At 46.5% G+C, this 14,875-nt stretch overlaps 1 protein-coding gene across 1 annotated transcript in view; it reads left to right on the forward strand.

Moving 5' to 3' along the window:
* The first annotated feature begins 451 nt into the window (after positions 1-451).
* garnl3 (GTPase activating Rap/RanGAP domain like 3) overlaps positions 452-14,875 on the forward strand; it is a 266,990-nt gene continuing 252,566 nt past the window's right edge. The window contains exons 1-2 of the mRNA XM_055659725.1: positions 452-934; positions 12,147-12,216. Coding sequence (XP_055515700.1) covers positions 879-934; positions 12,147-12,216 — 126 coding nt within the window. The 5' untranslated portion in view covers positions 452-878. The remainder of the gene's footprint in view (positions 935-12,146; positions 12,217-14,875) is intronic.

Below are 14,875 nucleotides of genomic sequence, written 5' to 3' on the forward strand. Positions count from 1 at the left end.
CCCGTACTAATCGAGAATCTATCAATCTCCGTCTTAAAAACATCCATTGACTTGGCCTCCACAGCCTCCTGTGTCAATGAAATCCACAGATTCACCACCCTCTGGCTAAAGACGTTCTGGCTGCCTGCCCTATCTAACAGTGCAGATATTATGATCGATATATTTTATCCAGGATAACAATATATGGCTGAGAGGTGGGAGATTTTCTTCCTAATCTGAACCTGATGTCCCAGTGTTTGTCAGTCGGAATGTAAGCAACACAAGACTCTGGGATGGTCACAGCGGGAGTTTGACCAATGGACCAAGAGTGGAGGGCGGGTGCACGCTGGACGTTGTAGTTTCCTGGTCTTCACCAGGCAGTGAGTGGGAAGGGCAAGGCGGCGGTGTTGAGACTACAGTGGGCTGGACGGAGGTCTGCAGGGGCGGAGCGGCGCCTTGACACTTGCGGTCTGCTGCTGCTAGTGTGTTGTGTACTGAGAAATGAAGTACTGAAGCGCGCTGCTTGCTGCACATTGACTAGTTGAGATGTGAGCCACGTTTCCACGCTCCTCTCTGCCCTGCTGTTACCCGGACACGTTTGCTAATGCGTCGCCTGGTTTTTCTGCTGGTGGCAATATAGTCAGCGTTGCATTGCCTTGCATCTGCCGTGGGAGGCTCACTCTGTGCACAAATCCCCCCCCCTCTTTTTGAAGGAGGGGGATCCTGTTATTCAGAGAGAGGAGAGAGAGAGAGAGAGAGAGGGAAAAAAACAAGTCTGCAGAAATTCAGAATTGAACGCGAAGTTGCATTGTACCACCCCGCCCCGCGTTACTAACTGCAGCAGATGTAATGTCAGGTACCATTGACTAGAACACTTTGTACAGCCGAGAAACGCATGTATGGATATGAGCAGTGCGGATGCAGCTTCTACTAAACTGCTGAGTCTCACACAACGGTAAAAGCAGATTTCGATATTGTTTTTCCTTCATTTCGCGCATTCGTTGTGAACGTGTAGCCAGCCAGTTACGCCTTGGCATGTTGAATGAGATTTCTTGCGGTGGGTGCACCAGTGTTGCCCGATGCGTAGCTATCTAGTGGTGTCCACAATTAAGGTACTGTGTTGTAACATACTGTACGCTACTGGTGGATGGGTGGATGAGAGAGAGATAGAAGAGAGAGGGTGGGAGGAAAACATAGACCTTTCCTCTATCGTGCAGGGAGAACGAGGAGAGGAGAGAAAAAAATAATAATTGTGTGCTTTCACTGCACAATAAATTGTAATTGAAATGCCGAAAGTTTGTTATGGAAGGGAAAATGCATCAGGGTTTAATACGTTAACAAGCCAAGTGTTAGCAGGTTGGCAAGCAAGTGTTATATTATTGAAGGGCTGGCCCACAGCTCAGAAAGGGGGCGTTATGTTCTGTGTCATGTTACTACACCACAGCAAGTCACCCAACTTTAACGGGGTGGGATATTAACGTGTATGGATGGGCTTCGGTTCTGGAGTTAAAGATGGGACAATTATGACCGCCTTGACCAAGATTATTTTCTTCCACACATTCAGACACAAGTCAACCCCGCCCCTGGACGCGACCTTTAATTCCATGTTACAACCGAGCCTGGGAATGTTTTATATCATTCCTGTCACCTGTTATTTTCTTTTTTTTTAAATCATAATAATAATAATAATAATGACAGTGTGATTTGATTAGGTCTGTGACTGAGCGCTCTGCCTTTGTACAACATGCACATGTTGGAGAATGGCTGATGAAATATAAACATGGGCTTCAATAAAACTGGAGCCTATCCCCCTGGGAAATGAAACTAATTGTGTCCCAAAAGGGACAGACTGAAGAAAGACTGGATAGACTCGGCTTGTACTCGCTAGAATTTAGAAGATTGAGGGGGGGATCTTATAGAAACTTACAACATTCTTAAGGGGTTGGACAGACTAGATGCAGGAAGATTGTTCCCGATGTTGGGGAAGTCCAGGACAAGGGGTCACAGTTTGAGGATAGAGGGGAAATCCTTTTGGGCCGAGATGAGAAAAACATTTTTCACACAGAGAATGGTGAATCTCTGGAACTCCCTGCCACAGAAGGTAGTTGAGGTCATTGGCTATATTTAAGAGGGAGTTAGATGTGGCCCTTGTGGCTAAAGGGATCAGGGGTATGGAGAGAAGGCAGGTACAGGATATTGAGTTGGATGATCAGCCATGATCATATTGAATGGCGGTGCAGGCTCGAAGGGCCGAATGGCCTACTCCTGCACCTATTTTCTATGTTTCTATGTTTCTATATTTCTGGAAGTGTTTGTTTCTGCCACTTTCCTGTTGATATTCTCCTGTTTCATTTTTGTTTTGGTGTGTGATGCTACATTTAAAATGGCATGGGCATGTTGCATGTGGTTTGCCAGCTGTTTGCCAGTCAGGTGGTCTGTCTGTTTGTGACATCCACTGAAAATGGAGCACCTATGTTTGAGAGCAGGCAGGGGACGCAAAGACTGAGTAGAGAGTGATCATGAGTGACTGAGCTACAGGGATGGCCTGCCTCCCTGGTGTAGGTGCTGCCATGTCTCTGGGTTCTCATTAGCGACAGGAGCTATCTCTCCCTCCTAACCCCATTCACCTGTCTTCTCCCCATAACCCCATGACACCCGTACTAATCAAGAATTTATCTATCTCTGCCTTAAAAATACCCATTGACTTGGCCTCCACAGCCTTCTGTGGCAATGAATTCCACAGATTCACCACCCTCATCTCCTTCCTAAACAAATGTCCTTTAATGCCGAGGCTATGGCCTCTGGCCATAAAGTGTGGAAACAGGTCCTTTGGCCCAACTTGCCCCACCTGCCAACATTTGGCCCCTCCAAACCTGCCCTATCCATATACCTGTCTCACTGTTTCTTAAACACTGGGATAGTCCCTGCCACAACTACATCCTCTGGCAGCTCGTTCCATACACACACCACCCTTTGTGTGGAAAAAGTTACCCCTCAGATTCCTACTTTCCCCCTTCACCTTAAACCTATGTCCTGTGGTTCTCAATTTACCTATTCTAGGCAAGAGACTCTGCCCGATCTATTCTTCTCATGATCATTATACACCTCTATAAGATCACCCCTCAACCTCCTGTGCTCAAAGGAATGGAGACCCAGCCTGCTCAACCTCTGCCAAGAGCACAGACCCTCTAGTCCTGGCAACATCCTTGTAAATCTTCTCATGCTGGACTCTCCCACTAGTGGAAACGTCCTCTCCACATCTACTGTATCCAGGCCTTCTCTGGAGAAGATGGCAGCCAGGATGGGTTTTGTTTCCAGTCAGGGAAGGCAATACCTGGTGGAACAGTGTGCGGTTTGATCCTCACTCAGGGGGTCTCTATATGTGAATGCTCGGAACAGCCAGGGAATGCTTTGTCTGATTCTCCCCAGATCGTCTTGACTGGGTATGCTTGTTACTGGTGAACCTAGTGAAGCCCTGCTGGTGCCCACATGCCAATCACCAGTCATTGCCTTTGGATGAGCCAAGATCTTTAAACAGTAGACAAGGGAAGGCTGATAGCCATGGTTACAGCAAAATGGTGTGAAGCACTTGAAGCTGGTGCTACATTGAATGTAATTGCCAAATTAAACAGTGATAGCTTATCCCTTTCCAAATATTTTACATTTGTTTAAGTGGAAATGTTCAAGCGGTGTAAACGGCGAGTTCACCGTGTTCTCTCTCCAAGTATTCTTCTGATATCGAGCCCTTCTAGCCCTCGATTAGAGATCGATTACTGTGTTGCTTCAGCCCTGCTAGTTCTCTGCCAAAAATGGCAGTGGAACAAATGGACATTTCCCTATCGATCCCATGCTCCTCTGACTATGTGGGTACATCCCATAGGAAGGGGAAGGACACCAGCAGCCAACAATCATTTCAAGAACGCACCACAAAGGATTTATTTGCTCAAATTGGAGGAACAGCACCTCGCGTTTCGCTCGGGCAGCTTACAACCCAGCTGTATGAACTTTGAAGACTGACATTACATGCTTGGGTAACTCAGTAGCACAGGCAGCATCTCTGGAGAGAACGGATGGGTGACGTTTCGGGTTGAGACCCTTCGCCAGACTGACGTCAGTGGGGAGGGAGATGGATAGATAAGGAAGTGTAAGGTGTGAAAACAGGACAAAGGGAATGAGGATCATGGAAACTGTAGAATAGAGTTGTTAGCTGGGAGAAGTTAACAGCAAAGCAAACAGAGATAAAATGGGGAGGGGATGGAGAAAGAGAGAAAGCAAGGGTTACTTGAAGTTACAGAAGTCAATGTTCATACTGCTGGGGTGTAAGCTGCCCAAGTGAAATATGAGTTGCTGTTCCTCCAATTTGCGCTGGGCCTCACTCTGACAATGGAGGTGGCCCAGGACAGAAAGGTCAGTGTGGGAATGGGAGGGGGAGTTAAAGTGTTGAGCAACTGGGAGATCAGGTAGTTTTAGGAGGACTGAATGGAGTTGTTCAGCGAAACGATTGCCGAGCCTGCGCTTGGTCTCGCTGATATACAGGAGTTGACACCTGAAACAGCGGATACAGTAGATGAGGTTGGAGGAGGTGTAAGTGAACCTCTGCCTCGCCTGAACAGACTGTCAGGGTCCTTGGACAGAGTCGATTGGGGGGGGGGGGGGGGGGGGGGGGGGGGTGTGAAAAAGGGACAGGTGTTGATTTCTCTAACTTCCGGTAGCCTTTGCTTTCCCCCTCTCTTCATCCCTCCCCCATCCTAATTCTGTGACTACTTTCAATGTCCTGATTAAATTTTACTGATTGCATGCCTCGTTGTCACCTAACAATGATCCATTCTACATTTTCCTTTCCCAGATCATCGTCCCCTCTGATCTGTATTTTCACACCTTGCCCTTCCATATCTCTGTCTGCCTCTCCCCTGACTCTCAGTCTGAAGAAGGGCCCTGACCCGAAACACCACCTGCTCCTTCTCTCCAGAGATGCTGCCTGACCCGCTGAGTTACTCCAGCACTGTGTGTCTAACTTCGGTGTAAACCAGCAGCTGTAGTTCCGTCCTACACCACATCACCCAGATCCTGGCCTCTCTCCACTGGCTCCCTGTGCGGTTCCGTATAAACTTCAAGATTGTCCTCCATGTCTACAAAGCCCTCAATGGGCTTGCCCCCACCTACATAAAAAGCCTTCTCAACCACCACTCCACCTCCAGGCCCCTCAGATCGGCCGACTTGGGGTTGCTGAATATCCCACGGTCTAGGCATAAGCTCAGGGGCGACCTTTGCGGTTGCAGCCCCTAGACTGTAGAACAGCATCCCCTTTCCCATCAGAACTGCCCCCTCCATCGACTCTTTTAAGTCAAGACTAACGATTTATCTACAGTGGCTTGCAAAAGTATTCATACCCCTTGAACTGTTCCACATTTTGTCACGTTACAACCACAAACGTAAATGTATTTTATTGGGATTTTATGTGATAGACCAACACAAAGTGGTGCATAATTGTGAAGTGGAAGGAAAATGATACATGGTATTCAAATTTTTTTACAAATAAAAAAACTGAAAAGTGTGGCGTGCAAAAGTATTCAGCCCCCCTGAGTCAATACTTTGTAGAACCACCTTTCGTTGTAATTACAGCTGTAAGTCTTTTGGGGTATGTCTCTACCAGCTTTGCACATCTAGAGACTGAAATTTCTGCCCATTCTTCTTTACAAAATAGCTCAAGCTCAGTCAGATTGGATGGAGAGCGTCTGTGAACAGCAATTTTCAAGTCTTCCCAGAGATTCTCAATTGGATTTAGGTCTGGACTTTGACTGGGCCATTCTAACACATGAATATGCTTTGATCTAAACCATTCCATTGTAGCTCTGGCTGTATGTTTAGGGTCGTTGTCTTGCTGGAAGGTGAACCTCCACCCCAGTCTCAAGTCTTTTGCAGACTCTAACAGGTTTTCTTCCAAGATTGCCCTGTATTTGGTTCCATCCATCTTCCCATCAACTCTGACCAGCTTCCCTGTCCCTACTGAAGAAAAGCATTCCCACAGCATGATGCTGCCACCACCATGTTTCACAGTGGGGATGATGTGTTCAGGGTGATGTACAGTGTTAGTTTTCCGCCACACATAGCGTTTTGCATTTAGGCCAAAAACTTCAATTTTGGTCTCATCTGACCAGAGCACCTTCCTCCACATGTTTGCTGTGTCCCCCACATGGCTTGTGGCAAACTGCAAACGGGACTTCTTATGGCTTTTTTTCAACAATGGCTTTCTTCTTGCCACTCTTCCATAAAAGCCCGATTTGTGGAGTGCACGACTAATAGTTGTCCTGTGGACAGATTCTCCCACCTGAGCTGTGGATCTCTGCAGCTCCGCCAGAGTTACCATGGGCCTCTTGGCTGCTTCTCTGATCAATGCTCTCCTTGCCCGGCCTGTCAGTTTAGGTGGATGGCCATGTCTTGGTAGGTTTGCAGTTGTGCCATACTCTTTCCATTTTCGGATGATGGATTGAACAGTGCTCCGTGAGATGTTCAAAGCTTGGGATATTTTTTTATAACCTAACCCTGCTTTAAACTTCTCCACAACTTTATCCCTGACCTGTCTGGTGTGTTCCTTGGGCTCCTTGATGCTGTTTATTCACTAATGTTCTCGAACAAACCTCTGAGGCCTTCATAGAACAGCTGTATTTATACCGAGATTATATTACACACAAGTGGACTCTATTTACTAATTAGGTGACTTCTGAAGGCAATTGGTTGCACTGGATTTTATTTAGGGGTATCAGAGTAAAGGGGGCTGAATACTTTTGCACCCCACACTTTTCAGTTTTTTATTTGTAAAAAAATTTGAATACCATGTATCATTTTTCTTCCACTTCACAATTATGCGCCACTTTGTGTTGGTCTATCACATAAAATCCCAATAAAATACATTTACGTTTGTGGTTGTAACGTGACAAAATGTGGAAAAGTTCAAGGGGTATGAATAATTTTGCAAGCCACCGTATACTCCCAAGCCTTTCCTGACATCCTCTGAGTGAGGGCTACATGTATATATGTATGTAGCTTGTTTTGTTGTGCTATTCTTATAACAAATGTAAAGCACTTTGGCCAACAAGAGTTGTTTTTTAAATGAGCTATATAAATAAACTTGACTTGACTTGACTACACATCTGGTGATGCAGTCCACAGTTTCACCCCTGCAGGCTTATTATTGTCATGTGCACCGAGGTACAGTGAAAAGCTTTGTTTTGTAAGTTAATATAAAATCTGTGTAGGAAAGAATTGCAGATGCTGGTTTACACCGAAGATAGACACAAAAAGCTGGGCGTAACTCAGTGGGTCAGGCAGCATCACTGGAGAGAAGGAGTAGGTGACGTTTGAGTCGAGATCCTTCTTCAGACTATAACACTGTACATAAAAACAATCAAGGTTCAGCACGCAACAAAAGCTTTTCACTATCTCGGCACACGTGACAATAAACTAAACTCAAGTCAAACTCCACTACAATAGGTAGAGCAAAAGGGAAGATACAGAGTCCAGAACATTATTCTGCTGACGATAGATATAAAAAGCTGGAGTAACTCAGCGGGACAGGCAGCATCTCTGGTGAGAAGGAATGGGTGACGTTTCATAGAAACATAGAAAATAGGTGCAGGAGGAGGCCATTCGGCCTACCGAGCCAGCACTGCCATTCATTATGATCATGGCTGATCGTCCCCAATCAATAACCTGTGCCTGCCTTCTCCCCATATCCCTGGATTCCCCTAGCCCCTAGAGTTCTATCTAACTCTCTCTTAAATCCATCCTGTGATTTGGCCTCCACTGCCCTCTGTGGCAGGGAATTCTACAAATTCACAACTCTCTGGGTGAAAAAGTTTTTTCTCACCTCAGTCTTAAATGGCCTCCCCTTTATTCTAAGACTGTGGTCACTGGTTCTGGACTCCCCCAACATTGGGAACATTTTTCCTGCATCTAGCTTGTCCAGTCCTTTTATAATGTTATATGTTTCTATAAGGTCCCCCTCATCCTTCTAAACTCCAGGTTTCGGGTTGGGACCCTTCTTCAGACTTATTCTGCTGATTAAAACCAAGCCATTTTTATTTAATAGTCCCGCATTTACGCCAACTTCATACAAATAACAGCCTAGCTCCAACAAGAATCAGATGCTTCATATTCCGTTTATAACTTGGGAAATCAAATAACATTATTTACCATTCATCTTTTTGGTTTGCCTCCAGTTGATTTATTACAGGTGTCATTAAACTTCAGAGTGTAGCTCAGTTACAGGAGACTTCAATTGTAAGCAAAAACACAAAGTGCATGAGAAACACAGCGGGCCAGGCAGCATCTGTGGCGTTAACGGATAGATGGCATTTATTATGGTAAGATGAATGGATAAATGGTTAGATAGTTGACCCCTCTTTAGAAGAACATTGTTCGTCCATTCCCTCCACTGATGCTGCCTGACCCTCTGAGATCCCTTTGTGTTTTACAGTCAAACAGTGTGAAAACAGGCCCATCGGCCCAATGTGCCCGCACCAACCAACATGTCCCATCTGCACTCGTCCCACCTGCCTGCGTTTTGCCCATATCCCCACAAACCTCTCCTCTCCATGTACCTATCTAATTGTTCCTTAAACGTTTTTTAAATAGTCCCTGCCTCACCAACCTCCTCTGGCAGCTCGTTCCACACACCCACTTCCCTTTGTGTGAAAAAGTTACCCCTCAGATTCCTATTAAATCTTCATCCCCTCACCTTAAACCTATGTACTCTGGTTCTCGATTCCCCCACACTGGGCAAGAGACTCTGTGTGCCTACCTGATCCATTCCTCTCATGATTTTCTACAGCTGCATAAGATCACCCCTCATCCTCCTGCGCTCCAGGGAATAGAGTCCCAGCCTGCTCAACCTCTCCCTCTCTGTACCTGTTCCAACATGTGTTCAAAATCCCAGCAGCTGAAACTCCTTGTGCTTTAATCGCAAGTGCTTGTGAGCCTGACCTCGTCCGAATACCTTCACCTTGTGCTGCCCAGATTGCCACTCTGTGTGGCTGCATTGCCGTATCCATGCAGAGAGCTCAGGGGACAAACTATGCTGTTGCAAGGAATTATCATTGTGGAGGCAAATAAGGACCATTCACCACAGCCAACAATGGACCATTGTGGGCTCCACCGTTCCCTGGTTGCCGTTGCTGGCCTTGATTTGTCCTTTTGCATACATTTCAATCATTTATTCTTATGTGCCTTCATACCTTTCGCTTCCCTGTCCACTGACTCTCAGTCTGAAGAAGGGTCTCGACCTGAAACGTCACCTATTCCTTGTCTCCAGAGGTTCTGCCTGTCCCGCTGAGTTACTCCAGCATTTTCTGTTTAACTTCGGTGTAAACCAGCATCGGCAGTTCCTTCCGCATTTCCCTAGTTCCCTTCACATCCCTCAAGTGTTTCAAGTACTGTCCCAGTGCCGTCACTGTTGAGAGGTAATGAATGCTAATTTATGCACAGGAAGCTTCACATGCAACAGTCAGGTTGAAAAAAAAGAGACAAAGTGCTGGAGTAACAGCGGGTCAGGAAAATGTGAATATGTGATATTTCGGGTCGGGACTCTTCTTCAGACTCTGTTAGGTAATCCGTTTCAGAAATAAATACTGGCTGGGTCACAAGTTAAAAAAAAAAGACACAGAGTGCCGGAGTAACTCAGCAGGTCAGGCATCATCTCTGGGGAACATGGATAGGTGATGTTTTGTGTTGGACCCTTCTTTAGACTGTAGTTCCTTACTTCTAATTGCTGAACCATCCATGTGTTTTGTTACATCCATCTCAAAGGAACGGTGTATCCAGGAGCCGTCTCTACCAAGGTGCATCCTCGTTTGGGCCAATGTTCTATTAACATCAAGCATGACTTTTAATCTCAAGACTCTGGAGTCAGAGATGAATGTGGAGGCTTCAAGCTTAAGGAAGTTTACCAACTGAAGCATACCATAGCTCTATCCAAAACACAAACGCATACCCTGGTATACATTGATGGCATCGACGTCGAGATGGTTTGAAGCTTCAGGTTTCTAGGAGTAGTCTTCACCAGCAACTTGTCCTGGACCACCCATAATGAAGCAATGGCCAAGAAAACACACCAATGCCTCACCATCCTTGTAGAGCTCCCACCAGCTTCTACAGATGCACCATACAAAGCATTTTAACGGGATAGATCGCAGGTTGGTTTGGGAACAGCTCCATCCAAGACCACGAGAAATTGTAGCGAATTGTGGACGCAGCCCAGACCATCGCACAAACCAACCTCCCTTCCACTTACTCCATCTATATTTCACGCTGCCTCGTCAAGGTCAGCAGCATAATCAAGGTCCAGTCTCATCCTGGACATTCCCTCCTCCCTTCTCTCATCAGGCAAAGAGGTTCAGAAGTGTGGAAACGCACACCTCCAGATTTGGAGACAGTGTTATCAGGCTGTTATCAGGCATCTGAACAATCCTATCAACAACTAGAGAGCAGTGCTGAGCTACCATCTACCTCATTGAAGACTCTTGGTCTATCTTTAATGGGGCTTTACTGGACTTTATCAGATTCAGATTCCGATTCAAACTTTATTGTCATTGTGCAGTGTACAGTACAGAGACAACGAAATGCAGTTAGCATCTCCCTAGAAGAGCGAACATAGAATATGAGCAATAAATAAATATATTTACGTGCATACAGTCATAGTAGTGCAATTATTTTTTCCTGGTGGAAGGAGTGTCCGGGGGGGGGGGGGGGGTGATTGACAGTCACCGAGGTACAGTGTTGAGTAATGTAACAGTGGCAGGGAAGAAGCTGTTTCTGGACCTGCTGGCAACGGAGATACCTGTAGCGCCTCCCGGATGGTAGGAGGGTAAACAGTCTGTGGTTGGGGTGAGAGCAGTCCCTGACACTAAAGGTTGTCCCTTTATCCTATATCCGTACACTGTGGACGGCTTGATAGTAATCACGTTTGGCCTTTCCGCTGACTGGTTAGCACGCTACAAAAACTGTTCGCTGTACCTGCACGCGACAACTCACTGCACATGACAATACATTAAGCTCAACATCATGAAGTTTATAATGTGTAGGAAGGAACTGCAGATGCTGGTTTAAACCGAGGATAGACACACAAATCTAGAGTAATTCAGCGGGTCAGACCAGATCCCTGGAGAAAAGGAGTAGGTGACGTTTCGGGTCAAGATCCTACTTCAGACTGCGAGTGAGGTGAAAGGGAAACGAGAGATATAGAGGATGATATTTCATAATGATTATTTCTGTCTTTCCGATCGGAATATTTACTCAATATTGCCGGGGTGCTCTCCTCCTCCTCCCTGTGGGAATATTTGTCCCGTCGTGCTCATGGTGGAGCTCGCTCCGTCATTGTCTAGTTCGGCGTTGTCCTCAGTCGGCTCCATGACCTGATTGCCTTGTGGAACAATGGGACTGGGCACCATGCAGTCTTTCCCAAACTTCGCAAAGCTGCTGGGGATCTCATAGAAACATAGAAACATGGAAAATCAGTGCAGAAGTAGGCCATTCGGCCCTTCGAGCCAGCTGATCGATCATGGCTGATCATCCAAAATCAGTACCCTGTTTCTGCTTTCTCCCCTTGATTCCGTTCAAGCTCCCTCTTAATTGGGGATGATCAGCCATGATCACATTGATGGCCGGTGCTGGCTCGAAGGGCCTAATGGCCTACTCCTGCACCTATTGTCTATTGTCTATTGAAAACATCCAGTGAATTGGCCTCCATTGACTTCTTGGAGGTTAATTAAAGTAATGGAAGATTGGGGGTGGGAATTAGCTGAGAGAGTTGATGCACACTGCAGTCAGATCAAACCCACGACATGGTTCCAGTCTTCAAGATAAGATTCTGAAATGTAATTACCATTGACCAGTATCCTTGAAAGTTTTATCGATTTCACGATGACATAATATCTAATTGAATCGGTGGTTTCAATCTCCAGGCTCGTGCATTCCAGATTTATATATTGTTTGGGGGTTAATAGTTTTCTGCGCTGGGCCATCATCACCGATGTGGGCTGGAGAAGTCGTCCACACGGTTTGAGACGCGATGGCAAGAGGGATGGGTTGAACCTTGTTTTCTGGCCCTGAGCTGTTTTCCTTGTTGAGGGATCTTGTAGGATGCATTCACCGATGAAGCCTTTCTCTTCCAGCTCTGCCTCAGAAGACCTGGGTTGCCGTCGAGGGGAGTTCAGCAGGAAACACTATGGTTCTGTGGAGCTGGTAAGTCAACGGAGTCAATGTAAGCCAACTGCAGTGGAGATGTGTGGTGCTCGGACAGAGGTTGTATCATGTCTTCAGGACGTCCCCCCCAAGTGCTTTAGAGCCAGTGGTGTGACCATTTGTGCCCAGTATGAGCTGCAAACAACAAATGTAATCATAAGCATATTCAGTTGAGGAATGCACTTTACCGAAACAACCCTTCTGTTTGTTGAAATAGTGCAGTGATATTCTTAACATTTAAGGAAGAACTATTGGCCAAGGTAGTGTGTCAGTGCCCACAGTATGATTAATACTCACTAGTCCCACTAGTGGGAGAGTTTTGGACCTGAGGCCAGCGCCTCGGAAGAACAGGATGTGCCTCTACAAAGGAGATGAGGAGGAATTTCTTTAGTCAGAGGGCGGTGAATCTGTGGGACTCATTGCCGCCGACAACTGTGGAGGCCAAGTCAATGGATATCTTTGAGGTGGTGATTGACAGATTCTTGATTAGTACGGGTGTCAGGGAGAAGGCAGGAGAATGGGGTTGAGAGGAAGAGATAGATCAGCCATGGTGGAGTAGACTTGATGGGTTGAATGGACTAATTCTGCTGCTACGACATGAACTTATGACATATTGTGAAGTGAGAGCGCGACCAATTTAGCCACGAAGAATTGAAGTCCCTCTGGCTGCGTAATGTGAAGCATGCTACCTTTTTATTTTGCACAGTTAGCTTTAATAGCTTCAGCATTAATAAATCTGAGCAATTAACCTTTCTTTGATATTAATATTTATGCAATATGGATAGGATGTGAAAAATTAATCTTGTGCAAAACTGAGCCAGTGGTAAACCAAAGAATGTTTCTATGCGTTAACTACCTTTATGAGTGAGAAACCGATACAGTCAATAATTCAGTGTTCACTGCGTTTCTGCGGATTTATCATGCCCATGTTTGCCTTGGCTTGGATTGAACAATCAATCGAAGTTAGACACAAAATGTTGGAGTAACTCAGCGGGACAGGTCGAGACCCTTCTATCTGATTTGACCTGAAATTCACCCATTCCTCCTCTCCAGAGGTGCTGTCTGTCCCGCTGAGTTATTCCAGCATTTTGTGTCTATCTTCCATTTCAACCAGCATGTGCAGTTCCTTCCTGCACTTGAAATATCAATCTTGTGTTACTTGCCACTTGCCAATCTTGTGTTAAGGGCCTGTCCCACGAGCATGCGACTCCATGCGGCAAGCGCGACATGGTCGCTTGAGCCGCACGGCCTCACGGGGCCGGTCCCACTTCGATCGCCGCTTCTGGTTTGGTCTCGCTCGCCGCATACAGGTCACATGCTGGTGGGACTGGCCCTGTACGGGGATCACTCGACCTACGCACGACCTCCGCGCGGCCCCCGCTTCTGGTTTGGTCTCGCTCGCCGCTTACAGGTCACATGCTGGTGGGACTGGCCCTGTACTGCAGTTGCTTCCTGCACTTGAACTATCAATCGGCAGGTATTACTTGTGCAGTAATCTTTTCACGGGGTGGAGAGAGGGGGAGGGGGAATGTGGACCTTGCTGGGGCGTTGGGAACGATGGTCCTCTGTGGGTGGTGGTGAAGGATGTGCAGCCGTCTGTGAGATCCAATGCCCGCACTCTACCATCATGTGTGGTGCTCCTGGACTGGAATTCAGTGACTGCAAAGTGACTGCGATCTATTTGTGAAGCTACATATGACGCTAGAGGCACCGATGTTCCCCTATATCTAATGGGGTCGCTCCTATGTGGGGTCGAGCTCCCGAGATTGCAAAACCTTCTCGCCTAGGTTCAGCTCCCCCAGTCTTAAAATGTTAAATATAAATTGTGGAATACAAAACACGTGAAAAATATTTTGGCATGCGCCCTTGCAAGCTGCAGGGCAGCTGCGGTTAAGCAAAGTGCAAAGTACTTTTCATGCAATTCAATATTATTCAAGCTCGAGGATCTTTGTATATACTATTGGTATTTTGTTAACCCCTTGCATCTCCTTTCACTGTGAAGCTTGGTTTAGTTTAGTTTAGTGGATAAGGGCGGAAACAGGCTCCTTCGGCCCACTGAGTTCATGTGGACCAGCGACCCCCGCACACTAATGCTATCCTGTACACTAGGAAGAATTTGCAATTTTTATTGAGGCCAATTAACCTACAAACCTGTACGTCTTTGGAGTGTGGGGGGGAACCAGAGATCCCAGGCAAAACCCACGCAGGTCACAGGCAGAACGTACAAGCTCCCTACAGACAGCACCCATAGTCAGGATCGAACCTAGGTCTCTGGTGCTGTGAGGCAGCAACTCTACCGCTGCGCCACCGTGGTCATTTGAAAGATGTTGCTAAACCATGGCAGGCAGCCAACCCAAATTTGGGATGCAAGAAATGGAGCGCGGCCTTGCATCACCCGGCGCGGTTTTAATGGCCGCGGGACACTTACCATCGCCCGCCAGGGCTTTGACTGACATCGGGAGGAGAATGGGAGGGGAGGGGAGTGCAGGGGAGAGATAAGACTTTGCCTTCCATCACAGTGAGGAGTAGATTCACTGTGATGGATGTTTGTGTAAATTGTGTTGTGTCTTGGTTCTTTTTTCTTGTGTGTATGACTGCGGAAACTAAATTTCGTTTGAACCTCAATGAGGTTCAAATGACAACAAATAAATTGTATTGT

The sequence above is a fragment of the Leucoraja erinacea genome, chromosome 31 (assembly GCF_028641065.1).
Source record: "Leucoraja erinacea ecotype New England chromosome 31, Leri_hhj_1, whole genome shotgun sequence".
Classification (NCBI taxonomy): Eukaryota; Metazoa; Chordata; class Chondrichthyes; order Rajiformes; family Rajidae; genus Leucoraja; species Leucoraja erinaceus.